The sequence below is a fragment of the Magnolia sinica genome, chromosome 1 (genome assembly GCF_029962835.1).
Source record: "Magnolia sinica isolate HGM2019 chromosome 1, MsV1, whole genome shotgun sequence".
NCBI classification, from domain to species: domain Eukaryota; kingdom Viridiplantae; phylum Streptophyta; class Magnoliopsida; order Magnoliales; family Magnoliaceae; genus Magnolia; species Magnolia sinica.
In genome coordinates this window covers 109,147,492-109,172,319 of record NC_080573.1, presented here as the reverse complement: position 1 = coordinate 109,172,319, position 24,828 = coordinate 109,147,492, and the positions used below count along the sequence as shown (strand labels likewise).

Below are 24,828 nucleotides of genomic sequence, written 5' to 3'. Positions count from 1 at the left end.
ATCGATTTTATTGGTGGGCCCACCTTATATTAAATCTGCACCGTCCATTCATATGGTCAGTGAGTCCTAGCAGCCTGGCTGGTACCATTGACGTCATCAAGATATGTAGGGCCACCGTGATGCATCTGTATGCCACACCGTCCATTTGAATGGTGCTGTGTAGGGGGCCACCATGATGTGTTACATCCGCACCGTCCAATCCATAGACGATGGGGTGTTGGATGGCTGGGGTACCTCACACCCAGCAATATAGCTATTGTACATGAGGTTTGCAAGTTCTATGGGTCCCACCTATTTTGACGTCACCAGGTTCTGTGGGACCCCACCATTATGTATTTATTCCATCCATACTGTCCAGATGGTGTTGGACGGTACTGGACAATATTTGGACGGTGTTGATTTTCAGGGACAATGGCTGGATGGTGCTGATTTACATGGTAAACGTTTGGATGGTGCTGATTTACATGGTAAACGTTTGGATGGTGCTGATTTACCTGGTCAATGTTTGAACAATGCTGATCATCATTAGTGGGCCATGTGCCCCATGGAATAACAGTGTACAGTAATACACATGTTACACCTACAACCATTTAAATGATTGGTGGTGTGGTCCAAGCCCACTTGAGGCCCATTGGTGTGGTCCATCCATGAGCCCCATCATGATGTATATTTGAGGACCATGTGCAGGGCCTACCTGTGAAGTATATAGGCCCATGTGTAGGGCCCACCTATTGTGTATTCGAAGCCCTGGGTTGTGGCCCATTGTGATGTATTCGAGATCCATGGGCAAGGCCCAACGTGATGAGTTTATGACCCATATAGTGAGGCCCATTGAGATATATTTTCGATCCATGTATTACGGACCATTTGATGTATATAAGGCCCATTCGTGCGGCCCATTGACGCAACCCACTTGATGTGCACGAGCCCCATTAGTTCAGCCCACTGATGCAGGGCCCGTTATGATATGTTAGAGGCCCATAGTTGAGGCACATTAGGATGTGTTTATGGCCCATGGGTCGAGGCCCATTACGTCGTATTTTCAGCCCGTATGTCGTGTCCCATTATGACATGTTTCCAGCCCAGTTATCGAGGCCCGACTTGATGTGTATAAAGCCCATTAGTGCACCTCATTAATGCAGCCCACTTGTTTGATTGACGCTCATTGATGCGGCCCAATGATGCAACCCACCGTGATGTGCATATTAGGCTAATGGTGCGGCCTAATGTATCGACCCACCGTGATGTGTAGGCCCACGTGCTGCATGTGTAAGGCCACCTGTGACGATTACTTGAGGCCACCTGTTAGATATTTGGACCCGCCTTATGTTTGACTCTACATGAGCCACTACTTGGGAGCAATGTTGGTTGAATATCCACATTGATGGGCAATGACGGTTAGATGTCCTCATTGTAACCTTCCCTTAGGCCTTGGTAGGCTCATTCTCTTCGTGAGTTAACCCAAATAAGTGGGCCCCATTCGTCATAGACAGATGGCTCCGTGCTATCGGATTGATATAACCACTGCCGAAAGCCGATCTTTACATTATTGTTGATTGGTTGTCTATCTATGGACCCCACCATGTTTATATATGTTGGTTGTCGGTGCCGATTATCGATGCTGATTGTCAGTACTGATTATAGATGTTGATTATCGGTACCGATTATTGAGGTCGAATATCGAGACCGATTGTTGAGGCCCAATGCGATGTATATGCGGCCCGTATTGAAGGACCGTTGTGATGTGTATGCAGGCCGTGTTTAAGGCCTAATATGATGTACATGAGGCCTATGTGATGAGACCCATTAGGATGCATTTAAGGACCAGGCTATGGAGCCCATTATGATGTATGTTAGGCCCATGAGAAAGGCCCATTATGATGTATGTTAGGCCCATGAGAAAGGCCCATTGTGATGTATTCATGGCCCATGATGCATGGCCCATTTGAGGTATTCGAGACCCATGTGTAGGGCCCACATGTTGTGTATTTGAGGCCCATGAGGAGGGCCCGCCTGTTGTGTATATGTGGCCCTTGAGTAAGGCCCACTGTGTTGTATATCAAGCCTTTGTGTGAGGCCATGGGCCCATTATATGTTTGGCTCTATATGGGCCATTCCTTGGGGGCAATGTTGGTTAAATGTCCACATTGTCGAGGTCGATTGTCGATGCCGGTTGTTGATACCGATTATGAGTATGTGACAGCTTAGCATCATGATACATGCCTATACGCATCATCTGCATATTTGTTATGAGATGTGGTTGATCATTGCATATGTCATTGAGCAGGTTGTTATGAGACTCCCTGATAGGCGGAGGTTATCTCACAAGAGTGCATGGTATGCGCACGATTGATGCATGACTAGATTGTCTGACTCATGCACCTTGCATTGTGTGCCCTAGCGACATCAGGGCTGTAGCCTCCACAGACATATCGTGGATGGTCAGATAGGATACCGAAAATGTTTCGTTCTAGCATACGGGCGCCATAGATGTCCCTGGGTAAAAATTTCTAAACCTCTGAGGCCAGGAGACGCCCCAACGTCGAGACCGAGTGGATACATGAGCGCCCGAGTGTCGAATACCAGGGGGCCGCGTCTCCCACTGTATCGTGGTCGGTTGGGAGGGGGTGTGGCTTTACCCGCCCAAGGGTAGGGGGCAATACTAGGCTCAGTTTGACCAGCTCGTGAATGGGTCCGCTATCGACGTGCCGAATAGGTATTGGCAGACTATTGGCCAGGCGGATAGTGAGGTTTCTTATGCTCACTTGGACTGTGCGGCTGGGAGAGCGACAGTGCCATTTGGAGTGTACTAAACCCCGATGATGATCCCAGAGATGAACTGTACTGATATGTGGATTTAGTGAGCAGGAGGTAAATACTCATACATGCATTCATTCATTCACTATCCACTCAGGTTGGTGGTGCGTAACTATTTGTTATGTGTGCCTTCGCAATGGCTAGGATTTCGATTGGGGCGTGCAACTAACCTGAGATCAGGAGTTTACCACATTGAGTCTGACTATCCAAATTTAGGTATGGGACTGGTTTGGATAGAAGTCCCTTATGATGGACCCCATAGCCTGTGATACTACGTACTATCATCCCAACTTCACACTCCTGCATGATCATTCCATTCGCACCGCATATTGCATTACATCCGCGGCATATGGTATTTTGTGTTATCTGTGTTTGTGCATTTATATAGTTTAGAGACGGCATCTGATATTTGACTCTTTATGACTTCTTATTTGCATAGTTGATTCATATTGCATATTCTAATATTGTATGACTTATGGACTTGTCAGTATTTTCGCTTATTCTGTTATCTTATGATTTGTGATCTTGTCAGTATTTCTGTTTACTCTGATAATTCACGATCTTGTCAGTATTCCTGCTTATTTCGACATTGTACAATTTATGGATTACCAGTATTTTTGATATTGTATGACTATGGCATTGTATTGAATACTTGGCACTTACCTTGTGTACACACTTACACCACCTTCTAAGCTTTCTATAAGCTTATACACGATAGATGCGTGCAGATGATGATAGGTTGCAGCAGTGTTGAGCTTGGAGCATGCAGTGGTCTTCTGGAGCTTGACTTTTGATTTACGTATTTCCCTTTCAGTATTGTATTCAAATGTTTATATTAGTGGATATGTGATGATGATGTTGTCTTTGTAATTTGGGTAATCTTGTGGTTATGCTTATTATGAGTTAAATGTACAAAAAAAAAAAATCTTCCTTGTAGTATCCCAGAATCGGAATCTAGCATATCGACGCTAAGAACTGAGAATGGGGTACTACGGAGGTTGTCGGCACCGGATTCAGCGATCGGGATTCCTGTGAATCCGATTTCCGGGTTTGGGGCGTGACACTCTCCAATACACAATGAGTTTTTTTTTCCTGAAAACTATTCTTATGTTCAATCACCAGGAATAATGCATAATAAGTTAATGCGAATGGAAATTACGTACTAGAGATAAGGAAATCTAATACATAATTTCTAATAACTAAAATTAGGCCAATCAACAGGTCAGAGCCGAATCAGATCAGGGTAGATCCGGAATCAATCCGATTATAAATGGATCGGCATCTTAAGATCTAGACCCGCCTCGTCAGACCTGTATAGTGGATCCAGACCTGCCTCGACGGATTTGTCAACGGGTCAAGCCGGATCAGATCTGATAGCCACGTATCCAGGTCCTATCAACGGATCGACATATGCTCATGCCCCTCAAGATTGATCTAAATTTTCAACAAAATCTATCAAGTATCAACTCCATCAATTCAAACTAATAATATAAAAGTAAACCAATACAAAAAAGAAATAAAGGCATGAAACTCTATCAGGTATCAACTCCAATAAAATATCATACACACTTTTCCTTACCAAGTTGAAGAGACTAGCCATGGAAATTCTAACTTGTGCTCGTACTCATACATATGGTAGGAGAAGAAACACCTAACATATACATAAAAATGGTAATTTAAAAATTTTATAAGAAAAATTAATAATAATTAAAATTAAATAAATTTAAAATCTTCTTACACTTTTTTAGATGTCACATCCAATCATGTCCACATATTAAAACCTCCACAACTTCTGGAAGAAAGCAACTATGAGTCTTATCAAACACTCTACCACCAGTACTATTGATTATGATACAATAGTAGAGATTGGTATCATCACTACAAGAAATATGGTTTTTACCGATGAAATTTTTTTCGTAGGTAAAGATGACTTTTACCAGTAAAAGTTTACTTTTACCAACGAAATTTAATTTTGTAGGTAAAAGACATCTTTACCTACAAAATTTTCATAGGTAAAGGGTATTTTGAATTTTTGAAAAAATAAAAAACCGGAAAGGTTAGTTTTAAGCCATCTTTACCTAGGGTGTGTTGAATTTTTGAAAAAACAAAAAATTGAAAAGGTTACTTTTACCTAAGAGTCATCTTTACCTACGAACATTTTCGTAAGTAAAGGGTGTTTTGATACTTAATTTCGTAGGTAAAAGCCATCTTTATCTATGAAAAGTTTCATAGGTAAAGGGTGTGTTGAATTTTTGAAAAAATAAAAAATTGAAAAGGTTATTTTTACGGTAAAAGCCATCTTTACCAACGAACATTTTTGTAAGTAAAGGGTGTTTTGAATTTTTTTTAAACAAAAAAAATCGAAAAGCTTACTTTTACCTAAGCCATCTTTACCAACAAAACTTGTCGTAGGTAAAGGGTGTTTTAAATTTTTGAAAAAATAAAAAATCAAAAAGTTTACTTTTAACTACAAAATATAATTTTGTAGGTAAAAGCCATATTTACTGACGAAAGTTGTGGTAGGTAAAGCGTGTTTTAAAATTTTGAAAAAACAAAAAATTGAAAAGTTTACTTTTACCTACGAAATATAATTCTTTACCGACGAAAACATTTGTCGGAAATAATGATTTAAATTTGGTTTTCCCACTGCCTTGAAAAGGTTAGCGGTAAGAGTTTTACCAACGAATTTGTTCGTAAGTAAAAATATTTCATAATACTTTTACCTACGAACGTGGCTTTTCCCTACGAAAAGTTTCATAGGTAAAAAAACTTACCTACGAAATATTTTGTAGGTAAAAGTCTTTTTTTTTTCTCAATATTCCAGTACAAAATTCCTGATATACACATGTTACAATATATTTCATCATGATATACACCTATTATATAATATATTTCATTATATTTACATTCACATCTATCTAAACCCAAACTAATGAAAAGAGAGAGAACATATGAGAGGTGATCATTATCTCCTTTGATGGATTCAAGCTACATCTGTCCAACTTCTTACAAGGAGAAGTTATGTGGGTCTTGGAATAATGTTGGTGACAAATCCACCTTGTCTATTAATATTATCATATTGTGTTAGGACATGACTCTAAAAATGAGATAAATGCAAATCTCAAATAATCTATACTATAAGAGATAGTGGAGATGGAAATAGATGCATTGTGATGCTTGAGTTCGAGTATGTTTGCCAACAAAGCGAGATTTTCTTGTTTGTTGCCATGTGATTGGGCTACATTATTACATCAATCGGGTTCGAGATCAGGTTTAGGTTTGGGTTTTCAAGTTTATGTTTAGGTTTAGGTTTAGGTTAGGGAGTTGAGATTAGGATTAGGTGTAGGTTTAAGTTTAGAGATTTGAGAATACATTTAGGTTTTAGATTTTAGGTTATAGCTTTAATTTATAGGTTTAGGTTTAGGTTTTAGGTTTAGGTTAAGGTTAGGTTATAAGTTATAAGTTTAGGTTATAGGTTATAGGTTATAGGTTAAGGTTTAGGTTATAGGTTTTAGTTTAGGTTAAGGTTATAGGTTTAGATTTAGGTTAAGGTTTAGGTTTAGGTTATAGGTTTAGGTTAAGATTTAGGTTTAGGTTATAGGTTATAGGTTATAAGTTATAGCTTTAGGAAATTGAGAATATGTTAAGGTTTAGGTTTAGGAATTCGGGTTCGGGTTCACGATCGGGTTTAGATTTGGGTTTTCAAGTTTAGGTTTAGGTTTAGGTTAGGGAGTTGAAATTAGGATTAGGTGTAGGTTTAGGTTTAGGGATTTGAGAATACATTTAGGTTTTAGGTTTAGGTTTAGGTTTTAGGTTAACGTTTTGGTTTTAGGTTTAGGTTAAGGTTAAGGTTAGGTTATAGGTTATAAGTTTAGGTTATAAGTTATAGGTTATAGGTGAAGGTTTAGGTCATAGGTTTTGGTTTAGGTTAAGGTTATAGGTTTAGGTTTAGGTTAAGGTTTAGGTTATAGGTTTAGGTTAAGGTTTAGGTTAAGGTTTATGTTTAGGTTTTAAGTTATAGCTTTAGGGAATTGAGAATAGGTTAAGGTTTAGTTTAGGAAATCGGGTTCGGGTTCGGGATCGAGTTTAGGTTTGGGTTTTCAAGTTTAGGGAGTTGAGATTAGGATTAGGTGTAGGTTTAGGTTTAGAGATTTAAGAATACATTTAGGTTTTAGGTTTAAGTTTACGTTTTAAGTTTTAGGTTTAGGTTATAGGTTTAGGTTTAGGTTATAAGTGTAAGTTATAGGTTTAGGTTTAGATTAGGTTATAGGTTAAGGCTTAAGGAATTGAGTTTAGGTTATAGGTTATAGGTTTAGGTTATAGGTTATACGTTATAGGTTACATTTAGGTTATAGGTTAAGGTTTAGCTTTAGGTTATAGGTTTAGGTTAAGGTTTAGGTTTAGGTTATAGGTTTTGGGATTTGAGAATAGGTTTAGGTTATAAGTATAGGTTTAGGTTAATGTCGTAGGTTATAGGTTTAGGTTATAAGTTTATGTTAATGTTGTAGGTTATAGGTTTAGGTTTATAGGTTTAGGTTTAGGTTTAGAAATTTGAGAATACATTTACATTTTAGGTTTAGGTTTAGGTTTTACGTTTAAGTTAAGGTTATAGGTTTAGGTTTAGATTTAAGTTTAGGTTATAAGTACAGGTTATAGGTTTAGGTTTAGGTTAGGTTATAAGTTAAGGTTTAGGGAATTGAGTTTAGGTTGTAGGTTATAGTTTAAGGTTTAGGTTTAGGTTATAGGTTTAGGTTTAGGTTATAGGTTTTGGGATTTGAGAATAGGTTTAGGTTATCAGTATAGGTTTAGGTTATAAGTTTATGTTAATGTTGTAGGTTATAGGTTTAGGTTTAGGGATTTGAGAATACATTTAGGTTTTAGGGTTAGGTTTAGGTTTTACGTTTAGGTTAAGGTTACAGGTTTAGGTTATAGGTTTAGGTTTTAGTTATAAGTGTAGATTATAGGTTTAGGAAATCGGGTTCAGGTTTGGGTTTACATTTGGGTCTTCAAGTTTAGGTTTAAGTTAAGGAGTTAAGATTAGGATTAGGTGTAGGTTTAGGTTTAGGGATTTAAGAATACATTTAGGTTATAGGTTTAGGTTTTAGGTTATAGGTTAAGGTTTAGGTTTTAGGTTTAGGTTAAGGTTAAGGTTAGGTTATAAGTTTAGGTTATAAGTTATAGGTTAAGGTTTAGGTTATAGATTTTGGTTTAGGTTAAGGTTATAGGTTTAGGTTTAGGTTAAGGTTTAGGTTATAAGTTATAGCTTTAGGGAATTGAGAATAGGTTAAGGTTTAAGTTTAGAAAATCGAGTTCGGGTTTGGGATCGGGTTTAGGTTTGGGTTTTCAAGTTTAGGTTTGGATTTTCAAGTTTAGGTTTAGGTTTAGGTTAAGGAGTTGAGATTAGGATTAGGTGTAGGTTTAGGTTTAGGGATTTAAGAATACATTTAGGTTTTAGGTTTAGGTTTAGGTTTTAGGTTTAGGTTATAGATTATAGCTTTAGGGAATTGAGAATAGGTTAAGGTTTAGGTTTAGGAAATTGGGTTCAGGTTCGGGTCGGGTTTAGGTTTGGGTTTTCAAGTTTAGGTTTAGGTTAAGGAGTTGAGATTAGGATTAGGTGTAGGTTTAGGTTTAAGGATTTGATAATACATTTAGGTTTTAGGTTTAGGTTTAGGTTTAGGTTATAGGTTTAGGTTAAGGTTAAGGTTAGGTTATAAGTTATAAGTTTAGGTTATAGGTTATAGGTTAAGGTTTAAGTCATAGGTTTTGGTTTAGGTTAAGGTTATAGGTTTAAGTTTAGGTTATAAGTTATAGCTTTAGGGAATTGAGAATAGGTTAAGGTTTAGGTTTAGAAAATCGGGTTCGGGTTCGGGATCGGGTTTAGGTTTGGGTTTTCAAGTTTAGGTTTGGGTTTAAGTTAGGGAGTTGAGATTAGGATTAGGTGTAGGTTTAGGTTTAGGGATTTGAGAATACATTTAGGTTTTAGGTTTAAGTTTAGGTTTTAAGTTTAGGTTATAGGTTATAGGTTACAGGTTATAGCTTTAGGGAATTTAGAATAGGTTAAGGTTTAGGTTTAGGAAATAGGTTATAGGTCAAGTTGTATGTGCCCTACCCTACTTCCTATAAAGAGAAGTTATATGGGTCTTGGAATAATGTTGGTGACAAATCTACTTTGTCTATTAATATTATCATATTGTGTTAGGACATGACTCTAAAAATGAGATAAATTCAAATCTCAAATAATTTATGCTATAAGAGATAGATAGTGGAGATGGAAATAGATGTATTATGATGCTTGAGTTCGAGTATGCTTGCCAACAAAGCAATATTTTCTTGTTTGTTGCCATGTGATTAGGCTACATTATTACATCAATCGGGTTCGGGATCGGGTTTAGGTTTGAGTTTTCAAGTTTAGGTTTAGGTTTAGGTTAGGGAGTTGAGATTAGGATTAGGTGTAGGTTTAGGTTTAGGGATTTATGAATACATTTAGGTTTTAGGTTTAGGTTTAGGTTTTAGGTTATAGTTTTAGGGAATTGAGAATAGGTTAAGGTTTAGGTTTAGGAAATCGGGTTCGGGTTCGGGATCGGGTTTAGGTATGGGTTTTCAAGTTTAGGTTTAGGTTTAGGTTAGGGAGTTGAGATTAGGATTAGGTGTAGGTTTTAGTGATGAAAATTTTCATCCGTAAAAGTGTGTTTTCTTGTAGTGCATCGAAATGTCATGGGCCATTGAATGTGTTGGAAACTTTGGACTGTTGATTTGACACTAACTTAATATATTAAACTTTTGGTTGCGATGAAATAGTGGCTCTTTCAAATACTGATCTAGTTCTGATTTTTGGAAGAAAGCTTGACTGCCATGACGTGGATGATAATACCACTTATCAAATCCTCTAAATTGATCTTTTGTATCATAAAAAAATGCCACTAGATGATGAAAATTTGTTATTATAACTGCTTTTACGAATGGTTAAAAAAATTATCATTAATTTATCCGAGTCAACAACTTTATACTCTTAGAAAAGATCAACCATTGTATATTGAATTTTACTTATGTAGAAATGAACACTATCATCATAGATTTAATAGTAGTAGTACCCCAACTCCATTTTAAATTGAGGATCAAGAACTAATGCAACTACCAAAACCAAACTGCATTCATGCGAATATTTATCAAACTTTGATTTCATTTTATTTTTCATTGATTTAACATAATAGCAATCACTTTTCACCCATTTAACTAATTTAATATTAATTTCACAAACATCGGGAAAGTACATATTAGCAATTGGATATTTAGAACTCGAAAATTTATTAGTGGCTTCAGAAAACTTTTAAATACTTGCTAATAAATTTTTTTATTAGATAGATTTACCTTGAAGTCACAATCACATTGTTCCAATCGAGAAAATGATTTTCTAAAATCCATAGCAGCCTCGAGCATGAGATACATGGAGTTCCACCTTGTTGAAACATCCACAAGTAGACCCTTTTTCCCTAGTAATTTTACTTGAGTCACTGCAAATTAGAACTTTTGCACCCTTGATAGTGATGAATTAATATACTTCACACTTTCTCATATTTTTTGGAGCACACATGTTATCTTTCATAAGCCATCTTACACAATTAAATTAAGAAAATGGGCAAAACAACGGACATGAAATAACTCCCAAGATAATGTGAGCAATCTCAATTAGAAAGACGAGTCTTCATACTTTTAATCATAGCATCGTTAGTAGAAGTATTGTCTACAGTAATGGCAAATAAATTTTTTTTTACCAATATTCCACTATAGGACTCTATCCATGACAATTTTACATGGCCTTTGCATCATGAGTTTTTATTGTTGTAAAAGCAAGAATCCTCTTTTAAAATTTCCATGCATCATCAGTGAAATACGAAGTTATACAACAATACTCAATATTTGTTGGTCTCATGTCCATAAGTCAATAGCAAGGCCAATTCGGGAAGAAAGCTTGTCAAAGTACTCATAGAGTTTTCTTTTCTTTTGCTTGTAAACATGCATCACATCAGCCCTAACTATGTTATAGGAAACCAATTTAAACATGCGTTGAAGATTGTTCACTAATATTTCAAAATACTCGTGTTCAACCATATTAAATGGGTACTCATGCTTCATTATCATGTGACAAAAATCCAAACGACTTCGTTCTTGATCAAACTTAAAGTTCTTCAAATAATATATATTTTCTCATATATTCTTGTTCAATGATATTAATTGTTGAGAAATATCCATATGCTTCTTCCTCAGACATCTTATCAAGTGCTTATTCAAATGGCTAGTTCCACTATTACTAACCCCACAAACTTTCTCTTGCAGTGATTGCAAATAATCACTTCCTCACCACTTGAGAATCGATGTTTATCAAAGTCATTTCATACTTTAAATGTTAATTTTCATCGTCTAGAAGAACTACATTAGCTTGGCACCTCAACAATATTCTCATCAATAGGTTAACTACGTTCAGACATAATAATCCAATAAATTATGTGTAGTCCTAATGCAACATTAACGAAATAACACAAAAATGAGTAAAGGAACAATATGTATTATATTTTTCAGGTTAAGCACAGAAAACGAAAAAAAAAAAAAAACTTCAATAACAATTTCAAGAACAAAAAACAATCTTCTCTCTATTAAAAAAATCATGAAACATAAAAACCAAAATCAGAAACTCTAAAACAGAACAAGATAATACAAAGTAACATGAAAAAAAAAAAAAAACGTTAGAATCGAGAAGAACATCAACCTATAGAAGATAATACAAAGCTTTTTAGTTTGTGGACTTCCGGATTTTTTAGGAAATGAAAATCCCAGATAAATATAGACTATTGAAGAGAAAGCAATCCTCAATCTATTGAAGAAAACTCACCAGAAATAAGAAGAAGATTGAGTGTGTGTGTGTGTGTGTGTGTGTGTGTGTGTGTGTATATATATATATTTTATGTGGGCTTGGGCATGGAGAGGAGGGTGTGGCAGCTTGGTCCGTGGAGAGAATGAAAGAGAGGAGAGAGGGGAAATAGGGTTTATTTTTGTTGCGTGGGCTGCCAACTGTGGAGAAAGAAACGAGGGAGGGAAGGGAATAACTTAAGAGGGTCTTTTTGCTTTTAGGGCGTGTTTGGATTCACGGTTTCGAGTGTATAGCATCATATTAGTGGGGTTGATGGGACATGTCCCTCGTTTGGAAACGAACGGCGGGCGACGCATTGAACACGCGCGAATATGTCCGAGAACCACTTTGCATCATCGATGGGATTGTACCGCGCAATCGGTCGGACGTTCAGTCAGACGTAAACAAGAAGAAAGCATTATCTTCTTTCATTGTGTTGCTGGTAATGCCTAGTATGGCCATCTTTTGACAAATCCACACCGTCCATCATCTTCCTCTTGAGATTTAAACCATGAATGGTAAGCTTTGATCATCCGATGATGTGGCCCACTGAGACAATCAAGCTAAAACAACAGCCGAACGGTCTTCTTGTAATCATTGTAGCGATCATAAGGAAGTACATAACCATGAAAGGTCAACATGTTTTTGATGGGTTTTTCTCCCTCTACCTGATGAACGGTTCAGATCCACCTTTCACTGCATGATGGTGGCCCACAACGAAAAGACGGAACCTCTGTTTCGCAACAGAGTCGACGTACATCGACTATGTGAAGTTTAGTGGCCCATTTATTGAAGCTTCTTGAAAAATTCACTCCGTCCATTAGATTAGGACGAAAAACCATCCGAAAGGAAGTGCTTTTGGAGTGAAATCAGCATGGCCCATGAGGGTGTTTACTCCGCCGTCCATTTCATGTTTAACGGTTGAGATTCTACAATAGTTTGCATAGAAACAAAAGGAAGCCTAGGCAAGGGTAATGCCCACCCTCTGAAGTGAATGAACGGCTCAGATCATTCAATGGAATAGTGAGTGAGCCCCACTACACGCACGTATATACATTGTGTGGCCCTTATCCGATCGTTTCCAAACATTGATATGACATGAAATTGTATACATGCTAGAGTAATACGTCCTATCCAAACATTGGTTAGTGGCACGTCTCCGCTGGATGTATTCTGAATATCGCCCAACATATACGTGAACAGTACCGAATACAATACAATACAACCAAAACATGAATCCAAACACGCCCTTAGATTTTTTTATATAGGTAGCTGAGATTAAAGAATTTACTGAATTAGGGATTTTTTATTTTTATTTTTTTTCGTATGGACTACTAGCTCTGGAGAAGGATTGGATGAAATAACTTGGAATTTTTTGCTTTTGATTTTTTTGCACAGATGGCGAAGATTGAAACATTCATTGGAATAGTCAAATTAGGTCTTAGCCAAAGGGTGAATAAAGAACCGATCTAATTATAAACAAATTGACATCTTAGGATCCATACCTGCCCCATCGGACCTACATAATGGTCCAGACCCACTATAAATGGATTGGATTGGATCGTCAAGTCGATCCGATCCATTGACAGGCGTAACTTAAATGAGATAAACTCATTTTTAGGCATCTACTAAACAGGCCCCAAGTATTTTGCAATAAAAACCTCTATTTACAGGACGTTAATAAGGGAGGAATAGCATAGATGCCGACTCCATTCTCTCATCTCCCACTCTCATTTGCTCCGGGCAGTTTGACAATATCCCAGAGATTTTGAAAATATCAAGATATTTTCACGAAAATTCAATGAAATGATAAGTAGTGATAATATCATGAGAACTTCAAAATATCGGCATTTTTAAATTTTTCGTGCGAAGGCCTGATATTAATGAGAAAGTTGTTTAGAAATTTTAAGTAATCCACCTCTTGAAAGTCTCCTGACAAATTCCGGTTTCTGAGATTTCCCGAGAATGAGATTCATCACTGCGGATCTGAGAATGATCCCCACATATGGATGGGCTTCCAAGTGGGATGGATAATCGGGACCTTTTCCTAATAGACAGTGGTGGTCAGATGGCAGCTAGAATCAAGCCCCGGGTCCTTTGCTTGCCGGTTGGGGCCTGGTCGAGCCTCAGCTCGGCCTGGCCAGGGCCAGTTGCAAGTTGTAACCCTGCATAAAATGCTTGGCCAATCCTATAAAAATGCAGGGAAAATGAGTAATGAGACAATACCTGCTTGAAGGACCCACATGGAGTGCCCATAAAGCAGAAGGAAAATAAGCCTTTTCCATGGTTTTGACTTCTGCTGTAAGGATGACCAATAGTTCGTTTGCTAAACAATGGCACATTTCATTCCACAAGCCAAGTCATAGACCCATGTGTCATTCCCCACTGCAATTGGTTCACAATTAAGTACTGATCCTAGCAATGGCTAGGGCCCTCTGGCGCCTGTTGTAAAGACCAGTGACTCGCCAGTGCAAAAAATTATAATAATAATAATAATAATAATAATAATAATAATAATAATAATCCTATAATCTATCTCAACCAAGTGGGGCCCATAGTTTGATGATTCAGACCATTGATCTGATGGACGGACCATACCACAAAAACCTTCAGCAAGCCTAAACTGTCAAATTGCAACCTGCTAATGGATGAATGAGAAATGAATGAGAATGTAGGTATGACAAGAAGCCATGTTCAATTGAAAAGAATCCAAAGATAAGATGCTTGGATCTCCAAAGTCAGAGAGTTGTAGACGATAGTCATTCAATGGTAGGGCCACAGAATTCATCACCACAGGTCACAGAACCACATCTTCTTGAGGATCATATAGCTCCTTTGCCTCATTGACAGGTATTGTTTTAGGTACACTTAATAATTATGCAGTTGACACCTGCTGTCAACGACTTGTGGCAAGGTCGCTGAATATGGAATCGTCAACATAATTTAAAAACCCAAAAACTCGAACCGACTTGACATGATATCTAATAATTATAAATTATTCTATTTATAGTTATAAAGAATATTTAAAAATGTTATGTTTATTATAAAATAAGAGATCTCATAACACTTATGTAATGTGGTGTCACTACCTTTGACAGAAGTAGAGAGTTCAATTCTTGTTCCCTGCACATTTTCAGCTTTTAATACCTGTTTGACCCTCAACCTCAACCCTCCCTCACTCTGTGTGTGTGTGTGTGTGTGTGTGTGTTTTGTGATTTGCCTACATTCATTTTGAATAAAATCTGCATTTTCAAGTGTACCAATTCCTGTAATAGTAACATTTACTAGATGAGCTATGCTCCATTGGTAAGAGTACCACCATTGGTACTGGGCAGATGTGAGGCCCACGTGGTGTATTTATCACATCCAATCTGTCCATTGGATGCGTCACCTCAGGTCATGCCCAGAACCTGAAAATCAGCTCGATCCAAAACTCCGGTCAACCACAGAACAGGGAACATGACGGGATGGGAAGCCCGCCCTTGATTCTAACTGGGGCCCACCTAAGTTGCGTAACAGCCTGAGCGTTGTTCTGACCCTTCATCCACGGCGGATGAAGGGTCTGGACAGCCTGGATTCTGTATACACAACATGGTGGGTACCCACACAAATGAAGGGTGGGCATTCCCTCTCAACCTGTCCCCTGTTCTGTGACCCACCTGAGGTTCCATTTGGGTTCATTGCTGGATCATGGGTGTAATGTAAGGCAACACATTGGATGGACAGATCGGATGTCATGATCACATCATGTGGACCCACTTCTTCCAGTACCACCATATCTCATAGCACCCCTAATCAGAAACCGTTCAGAAATGTACATTCCTCAGTGAAATAGAAATAGAATATGTGAATGCAAGCTCTCATCATCTACCATCAAGAAAATTTGAAGTAAACAGTCTCTAGAAAATTACCTTTACAACAGCCAAGTTTATTGATCTTGTTACACAAGCCCAACAAAGCATTCAGCCATCAAAGCTAAATTCCGATTCCCAAAACTTGGTAGTGGAACTGCACTCGCTTGAAGAAAGTGGATTAGAAGCATTGGTGAAGTCCCTAAAGCATATGAGGCCTGGTTCTAGGAGGCCTGGTTCTAGGCACCAACTACTTGTAACAATCCGGCAACCCTTTACAGACATGGCCAACAACCCACCACTAGATTCCTCGAAATCGGGTATGCAGCAAGTAAAAGAATTCGCTAGGATACCTGTATCAGTCTCCCAAACCTTCACATACAAATCCTCTGGTCCTCCAGTGACTATCTTGTACGGATCCATGTGTATATGAGCTACATAACCTGAGTGGCCATCCATAATCGCCACCGGCTTTGGTTTCTCTTGATTTTTTCTAATATCCCATAACATCGTTCTGCAGAAGAAAAACAGTTCCTTTATTTCTTTTGTCATGATTAACAAAATACCAAATGTTGAGACTGATTATTAATGTGAATTGGACAATTGGAGTAAATGAAAGGATGGACTACAATTAGCTTCAGCTTCCTACCTATGCAGAAAATGTTTGAAAACCACTGTAAGAAGAAATTCAATAACCAGAGCCTCAATCACGATGGAAATATATTCAAGCAAAGAGGATTAAACCAAATGTGCGCATGCACAGATAGAGATGGCTCGTTCGGTAGCAGCAAAAGTTTAGTCTCGAATGGCCTATCTAGGTCAGGCTCATCCAAGTCTTGTCTACATGGGTCATGCTATTCTTATTCTCATGTTGTTTGTCAAGCACCAGAAATAAGCAAGATTCTTTGGCACATGCACCGCATGTACACATTGAAACTTAGCATGTGGAAGTGTGCGCTTGAAAACATATGGTGGCATATGTGACATACGGGGAGATTGAAGATGTACAGTGGCACATGTGAAGTGCTTGATGATGTATACAGTGCATAAGGTGCATGCGTCGCATGAGCTTAGCACATGTGGCAAATGCAGCACATGAAGGGAACTTGAAGGTTGAACATGGTACATTTGCAAGGCTTGAAGACGGACAATGGCACATGTGGCACAGCACACGTGTACCACAAGGTAATAGTCTAGTGCCAAGTTGTTTGGGAACAAGGCCCTACAACAGTAAAAAAAAAAAAAACTTGGACAACTTGTCCGCTTTTTTCCATGTAGAATAATAAACAAACCACAGACAAAAGACTTGTCCCTAACTAGGGAGGGACTAAACTTTTGCTGCTACCAGATAGCATCTTAACAAAAAAATTTGCAGTAATTCCAATGCGAGGCTAACTGTTGCAACACAACCTTAGTTGCACGATCCTTCTAATTAGGTGTTGCTCCCGCTTCCTAGCCATTTATACTTGCTAACATTAAACAAATGGTTCCCCACTTCCGCACTGAATCTGTTGCATCTTTGCTTCACATTTCGTGCAACTACAAACACAACACAGAATCTCAACAAAACTCGACTCAATTTGCCAAGACTAAATAATGTCATCATGTTTTTTTATATTTTAAATATTATATAAAAAAAGACTCGCTCGAAGAAACTCATCTAAGTTACTCGGTTTGATAGACTTTTGAGTCAAGTTTTCAGGTTTTTTTAAGTTCGAGAAAATCTACTCTAAGAAATGGGGGAACATCAATTATAAGATCCAACCCATGGATGCTAGTTGAACTCAGACAGATGGTTCTGATCCATTCATTCTATGAATATTGATATATATAAAAAAAGTACTTAACACAATTTAAGGGATAGATAGTTTTATGTGTTAAACTCGTAGCTGAACTTTTAAGTACACTGATTTTGCAATATTAATGGAATTTAAGTGATTTGTAATTCATAGCATCCTACAATGAAATGTTTATTAGAAAGATTTACATTTATGATAAAACTAAATATTACCCACAAAAAATGCCTATATTAACACAAGCATGGCTCACAGCGTTATATAACAGTTGGCAATTCCTGACTCAATGCTGAACATCCCATTACTAGGAGGAATGTTCAAGGTATGACAGATTTAAGACGAAATGGAAAAAAAAAACACCCTACAGAATTCTGTTTTCTCAGACAATTTCCTCAGAGCTGAGTATATTAATTGTAGTGATTTAAATGAATCCAATTACTGAGCTACAAAGGATATTCACAATGAAAAGGGAGGAAAAAAAAAACTACCGTTAATGAGAAATCCTTACTTGTCATCTCCACCTGTGCAGATTAAGGATTTGGAGGGTAATGACTCAAAAGAGTATAGCTTGGGCTGGTGAATGGCTGCAGTCGAAACCTTTCGCATTGTCCTTAAATCAATTGCAGTAACTGAAGAGCCAGCAGCAATATAACATAGTGCTTCATGACATTTTATACCAACAAGTGCACCATGCACACATGCCATTCCCACACACCCTGAGGAACGAGCCCCTGAAGATGCACTTGTATCCCAAACCCTCACCTATAGAGAAAAAAAAAAGTAAGAAATAGAAAGAAAGTGATTCTCAGAGCAGATTTTCAAAACATAATCATTTGATTTAGGGGATTATTTCATACTGTGGCTGTGCATAACGCTTGATATGCAGGCACTTAGAATTTGTACACGTAGAAAATATTAACTCAAATTAGACAAAGTTGATAGTGGAGTCCACCATTGCTAAGTTGCATTCCAAAAAAAAAAAAAAAAATCAGATTGGTTAAACAATAGTGACCTCTGATTCGCCGACACTTGTTTTCTGAAATAAGACCATCAGATATTCTTCATTATTTACCATCCGTTAAATGTTCAGCATTCTAATTGTTAGATAAACAAAATCAAAAAGATTTTTGGTAGATGACACGTCTAAACTTATACCCATACTTTGGATGGTTTAGCTGGAATTAATTGTACACCATGTGTGCAATTTCTCAATAATTTCTAACTGCCTGCATACTATTCATCACACTCTGCCGGAGTAGTATTTCTCTTTGATTTAGAGGCAGTTAAGGACTTTGATTCATGTTACTGAAATTTATTGATCTTTTCATTTCGTCCATAGTTCTAGATGAGTTAACCCTAGATATATTCGACGTTGATACCTCGTCTCCTACATGGACTTTCCTCACTTTTCAAAGACCTTAACTCTTCATTTACAAAATCTGGCCATGAGAACTCCGGTCCAGAGTGGATGGGGGAAGGAATGGCAACCTCCTTTTCAAACAATCAACCATACAAAAATACAAATTTGGTTGGATTTATAATGCACCTAACCTTTATATTGTGAAAGGGAACTTTGCTTGGTTTTAGGATCGCATAACATCAACAAACACTAAGGCACCTAACCTCTATATTGTGAAAGAGAACTTTGCTTGGTTTTAGGATTGCAAAACATCAATAAACACTTCTCGAGAATTAAATAATGTTGCATGGCAACAGATCGTTCCAACATTAGCTACAAAGGATTTGTCATCAGTGGTTACAGTCGGGTGCATGTTATTAGAGACCTAGAAAGGTATAAAGGGCCTTCCAGGCATGCAGGTGAATCACTGGTGAGCAATGTGATAATAAGCCCATATACCCATGGACATTTTACCCTATAAACAGCTGATATTAAAGAATTATGTCCAAGAAGACTAATGATATACAAAATGCCACCATAGAGTGGTGTGTGAAACCAGTCAAAAAGAAAGAAAGAAATAAAGAAAAAGACAGTTAATTATTGGAGTATGATACCCTTCATGAGTCATGATTACAAGAGAATATACACATGCACACATAAAACAAAACATATCTCTACATATTTCTCTACAGACTGTAGAGGTGGCAGGTGATGTATTATCAAGAACACCTTAGAAATTTGCCAAAGATCTAGTTTAGCTTGGGTGTGGATAATAACTTAAACACATGTTGACTACTGGATGTATTTTGTATTCTTTTTTCTTGCTTTTTTCTTGTGAAACCAAACGCTGGATTAGGAAAAGAAAATGCCATGGAAATCACATGTGCTAAACAAACAGGTTGTTATGGATGCCTTTCCACACAGTTCCATATTTTTTAGTTTTCCACAGTGGATTTCCATTTCCATGTTTTGGATTCCCCCTGTCCACACAAGCCAAACCTACATGGCAAATATAATGTTGGTGTTAAATCTTAATGTAAGGGGCAGTGGCTACAAGGAGGCTTTATTTAGTAATTTATGGAAATACATAAGGAAAGATAATATTATTTTCCTCCTGCCAGCAATAGATATATGAAGTAGATAGATTCATAGAGAATGCACATCTCTATTACAGCAAAACAATGACGATTCTCGCATACCTTTGCATCTTTTGAAACACTCACCAAAAGAGAAGGATTATGCCTAACAAAAAATAAAACAAATATTTATGTTAAACTTTGTAATCTACATGCCAAAAGATGAAACCATTTAAGTATATGATGTAACAACAAATGAATAGTAAATTTACAATTACTTTCATGTTTCCAGTTGAACTGCGGTGATGATTTTGTAGAAGTCCTTTATTCAACAGTTTGGAGTTCAGAATAAGATAGCATCATAACAATGTTAAGCTGAATATGTTACTAATAGAAGGCTCCATAAAATCCTTTCAAAGCTGTGAAGGATAGTATCTATCACCTAAATAGAGGTGTTCAGTAACTGATCTTACTCCACATGTTTTGTGTAATGGAACCTAGTAATATTTGATCCTTGCTATATTCTGATAGGAGCTACACCATGGTTCCAAATATCTGACACATAATGGCCGAATCATATCCGTATTGGTAGTGGGGTATTCTGTAACAGTAACAGTGGCCATAACGGCCACCACCGATATGGGTCGTAACAGATGTTACGGCCCTGTAACAGCTGTTGCAGTCTCTTTTTTTCTTGAAAAAAAAAAAAAAAAGCCCCAAAAAACCTGTATCTACCTCATAATATTGAAAAAGAAAAAATCCGAAAACCTAGATTTGTTACAGCCTTTACAAGGGGCGTAACGTGCCGTTAATGGCAGTTACAGGTCATTTTTTCCATAACGGTTGTTACAGCCGTTATGACCCCGTAACATGTAATGGTTGCCACCGTTAACTTTATGTAATGGCCTTTACAGCCCCGTAACGACCTTTACGACACACCATAGCAGTGGCCCAAGGAATATCGGACTGTTGTAGCAAGAATAAAAAATCAATGGTTGTATCTGCCCATATCTATCTATCCGTATTGGCACTGCTCCATGATGGGAATGAGAACAGGATACCCAGACCTGGTGAGTGTGATAGGTGCAGATAGCAGTTGGGGGACATGACCAAGAGGTTGACTAGTGTTGAAACAAACTTTGGGACCTAAACGGTCAGCAGTTGTGCTACTAAACTCAAACCGAACACCTTATGGACATTAAAGTTGTCTAGTCATTGTTGCCATCTCTTCTAATATACCATTTCATCAAAACCAACTACAGCAGTTCATTCCTTTCCTTTAGAGAGAACAAAATGCAGAACCAATGGAATTTCTTGCACTTTATCCTGATAGAAACACAGATCTGATTACTTCATTCACATTATCTCATTCCCACATAATGCAGTAGCTTCTTTTTGTTTCATCTGGAAACATGTTGTATCTTAATATATACCTCAAATGTTGTAAAGAATAAAGACATTTGTTGAATTATTTTTGCAGCAGAAAGGACAATAAGCCACATTTCGTATCCAAAGAAGAAAGGAAAACCAACATAATTCATCACAGCATGCACCAAAACCAATACAGCCAACTCCATTCTTTCAATATTTTCTCCAATAAGCTATGGGTATATTAAATTTTTAAAAAAAAAAAGATACCATAAACTCAGATCCAACACTTCAGGCATGAGACTCCTATGTCACTGTAATCATTATCACTCAATAAATAGTCAACTTCAGCAATGGGTAGGAAAAGAACAGAGTATATTGATGCAATGGGTAGTGATTACAACGCTATTTTGTCCAATTTTCTTGCAGAAGACCATGCACTTCAGTAAAGTTATGAAATTCAATTTACAAACACAAGAAAATTGAAGCTTCAATATAGGCGAAACTGAATACAAGGTGGCTACCAAAAATGAAGTAAACTATTATTAAAAAGAAAGTAAAAGAGAAGCTTACCCAGGAACTGACAACAATGTTACAGGTTTCTCATGCCCATGAAGTGTAGTTTTTAAAGCACGTTTTCCACGCTTGCCGCTAGAGCCAAGGGACCAGAGACGAACGGTACCATCTTGTCCTCCACTTGCTAGTACTTCTCCACTAGAATCACCAAGCAGCTTATCTGCGAGGGTGGTAACTGGGCCATTGCGACCCCTAAGACAACGTTGGGAACGGCCCTACATGTAAACATGACAAACAAAATCATGGAGGTAAAACTTCCCATACACACAACTGCTGCTACTACCATATTCCAGAGACAAATTTTCCAGAATAAATTAATCAGAACAAGATTATGGAAGAATCAGGACATATCTGAACCTCTAATTAGTTAATAATGGAAGAGTGTATCAGATAAATGAAGATAGATACCCAAACGCAGCTAGGTCACAATCAAACAATGATGTCTTTTATGAGTAACTTTCAGTAAATCAGTAACAGCTAAAGCAGTAAAGTGCCCAGGAACAACAGATCTCTAGCTGCGAAACTAAGTGAAATATTGTACGGTACATTGAACGCAGAGGAACAATAGATATGTAGCTATGCAACTACGGGAATATGTAACACATTGAAACTTTTCCTATAGAATTTAGACGAATGTATGCCGGACATAAGGCAAGTAATTTCATTGTACAGTTCATGATTATCACCACCACCACCGTCTTAACCTTCCTCCTAGCAAATGGGGGTTGGCTTTTAAAATGGTACATTGGCAAAAAGTTCTACAATAGGCTGCCTACCAGACATCAACCTCCCTCCTTCACCAGTGCTCTTTGAACTAGCCAATGCAAAGGGAGTTACACTGATATCCCTTGTATGTAATGTTTTAAATATTGATGATATCGGCCGATATATCTTGTATCCCACCTATGCGGTACAAAACGCACAAGTAGTGCCAATATATCCCACTTGTTCGATCAAGTGAGCAATGTTTGAAATATCGGTATCATGTTACATATCGCATCCTTGGGAAATAGATACGTATCGGTTATCGCACGAGATATATCGTTTGTATCGGGTAATTAATCACACTTTTTGAGAAACATGAGGAAACATTGGGAAAATGGTTGAATTTTTCAATGAAACTTCAGAGATTGTTGAAAGCGACCTTAATACACACTTTTAAATCATAACATCTCAAAAAAGAAGTGCACATACTAGGTTTTCTTTGTATAGAGTTCTAAGCTATGTGTTGTCTGACTGAACTAATGTAACCATATTCAAATTGAATGCATAACATTTAGAGTTTATGTGATGATCATTTCATCAAACACTCCTAAATACTTTGAAATTAGTCTCAATTGACAGCTAGTTGAAGTGAAACTTCTAAATATTTTATTAATTTTTAATTAAAAATGATTTTTATTTTTTGAAAATTGAGAAGAACTTAACAAATCAATAGATCAGCCCTCATACATGCTTGATTTCATGTTTGGAGTGCAACATTGTGAGCAATTTAGGAGAAATTGGGAAAATTTTGAATTTTTCCCATAGCGGGCCACCTACACTCAAATTTCGAAATTAGAATGTATGTGATGATCATTTTATCAAATACTCCTAACTATGTCAATTAGTCTCAATTGACAGCTGGTTAAAGGAAAATTTTGAAGAAAACATGGAGAACATGAAGAACCAATGGATTTGTAACCATTTGACACTGATTTAATTTCAACTAAAAAAAAAGGATCGGAAATTGAAAATGCTCACTAGATCGAACATATGGGATATATCGGCACTACCTCTATGTGTTTCATATCACACAGGTGGGATATTAGATATATCGTGGGATATACCGGCCGATATCATCGATGTTTAAAACATTGCCAGTGAGCATTTACAATTTCCGATCCCTTTTTTTTGTTGAAAGAAACTATGTTAAATTAGTGTCAAATGGTTACAAATCCATTAGTTCTTCATGTTTGCATGAAAAATCATAGAGTTGGAGCTTTGATTTCGATATCATTTGGTTCTTCATGTTCTCCATGTTTTTTTCGAAGTTTTACTTCAACCAACTGTCAATTGAGACTAATTTCAAAGTATTTAGGAGTCTTTGATGAAATGATCATCATGTACACTCTAAATCTGAAATTTGGGATTAGGTGGTCCAATTTGGGGAAACTTGGGAAATTCAAATTTTCCCCAATTTCTCCCAAATTGCTTGCAATATTGCACTCCAAATATGAAATCAAGCATGTACGAGGGCTGATCTACTGATTTGTTAAGTCCTTGTTAATTTTCAGAAAATAAAAATTATTTTTAATTAAAAATTAACTAAAAAATATTAAAATACATTTTTTTTTCGAAATTTCCCTTCAACCAACTATCAATTAAGACTAATTTTGAAGTATTTAGGAGTGTTTGATGAAATGATCATCACACACACTCTAAACGCTATGCATTCAATTTGAATATAGTTGCATTATTTAGTTTGACAACTCATAGCTTAGGACCCTATACAAAATAAACCTATTATGTGCACTTCTTTTTTGAGATGTTATGATTGAAAAGTGTGTATTAAGGTCTTTTTTAACAATCGGTAAAATTTCATTGAAAAAATCAACCATTTTCCCAATGTTTCCCCATGTTTCCCAAAAAGTGCGATAAATTACCCGATACGTATCTGTATCCCAAGGATGAGATACATAACACAATTACGATATTTCAAACATTGCTTGTATGCCAAAACGATCTCACCCAATACTTACCCCAGTGGATCTATGAGATACACACCCTAAAGGAAGAGCAAGCAAAGTAGGGCCATTGAGGGGCAGCCGTCTGGGAAAAAAGCTGAGGACGAAGAACCCACACATATGAAAGGTCATGCTCGGTGGTTGGCTGCACAAAATAGCAGGGAACCAACCGATACATGACATGTATTATGTTTCATTAACTTGAAAACCAAAATAGAGAATCATGTTAGGTTTTCTCTCCTTAAGCTTTTTATTAATAAAACCCTGACATAAACAAATTTAACAGTGCACTACAAGAGCACCCAATAATGGCC

At 37.1% G+C, this 24,828-nt stretch overlaps 1 protein-coding gene across 4 annotated transcripts in view; it reads right to left on the bottom strand.

Moving 5' to 3' along the window:
• LOC131253608 (ribosome biogenesis protein YTM1-like) overlaps positions 1-24,828 on the bottom strand; it is a 90,960-nt gene that overhangs the window by 13,050 nt on the left and 53,082 nt on the right. For 2 of the 4 annotated variants that reach the window (XM_058254677.1, XM_058254690.1), the window contains 4 exons: positions 21,786-22,003; positions 19,968-20,010; positions 17,878-18,131; positions 15,557-16,087 (listed from right to left, as the gene is read on the bottom strand). In XM_058254677.1, the coding sequence (XP_058110660.1) occupies positions 15,685-16,087; positions 17,878-18,131; positions 19,968-20,010; positions 21,786-22,003 (918 nt within the window). In that variant the 3' untranslated portion in view covers positions 15,557-15,684. Of the gene's footprint in view, positions 1-14,244; positions 14,613-15,556; positions 16,088-17,877; positions 18,132-19,967; positions 20,011-21,785; positions 22,004-24,828 lie in introns of those variants that run through there. The other 2 variants (XR_009175264.1, XR_009175268.1) reach the window with 2 other exon arrangements.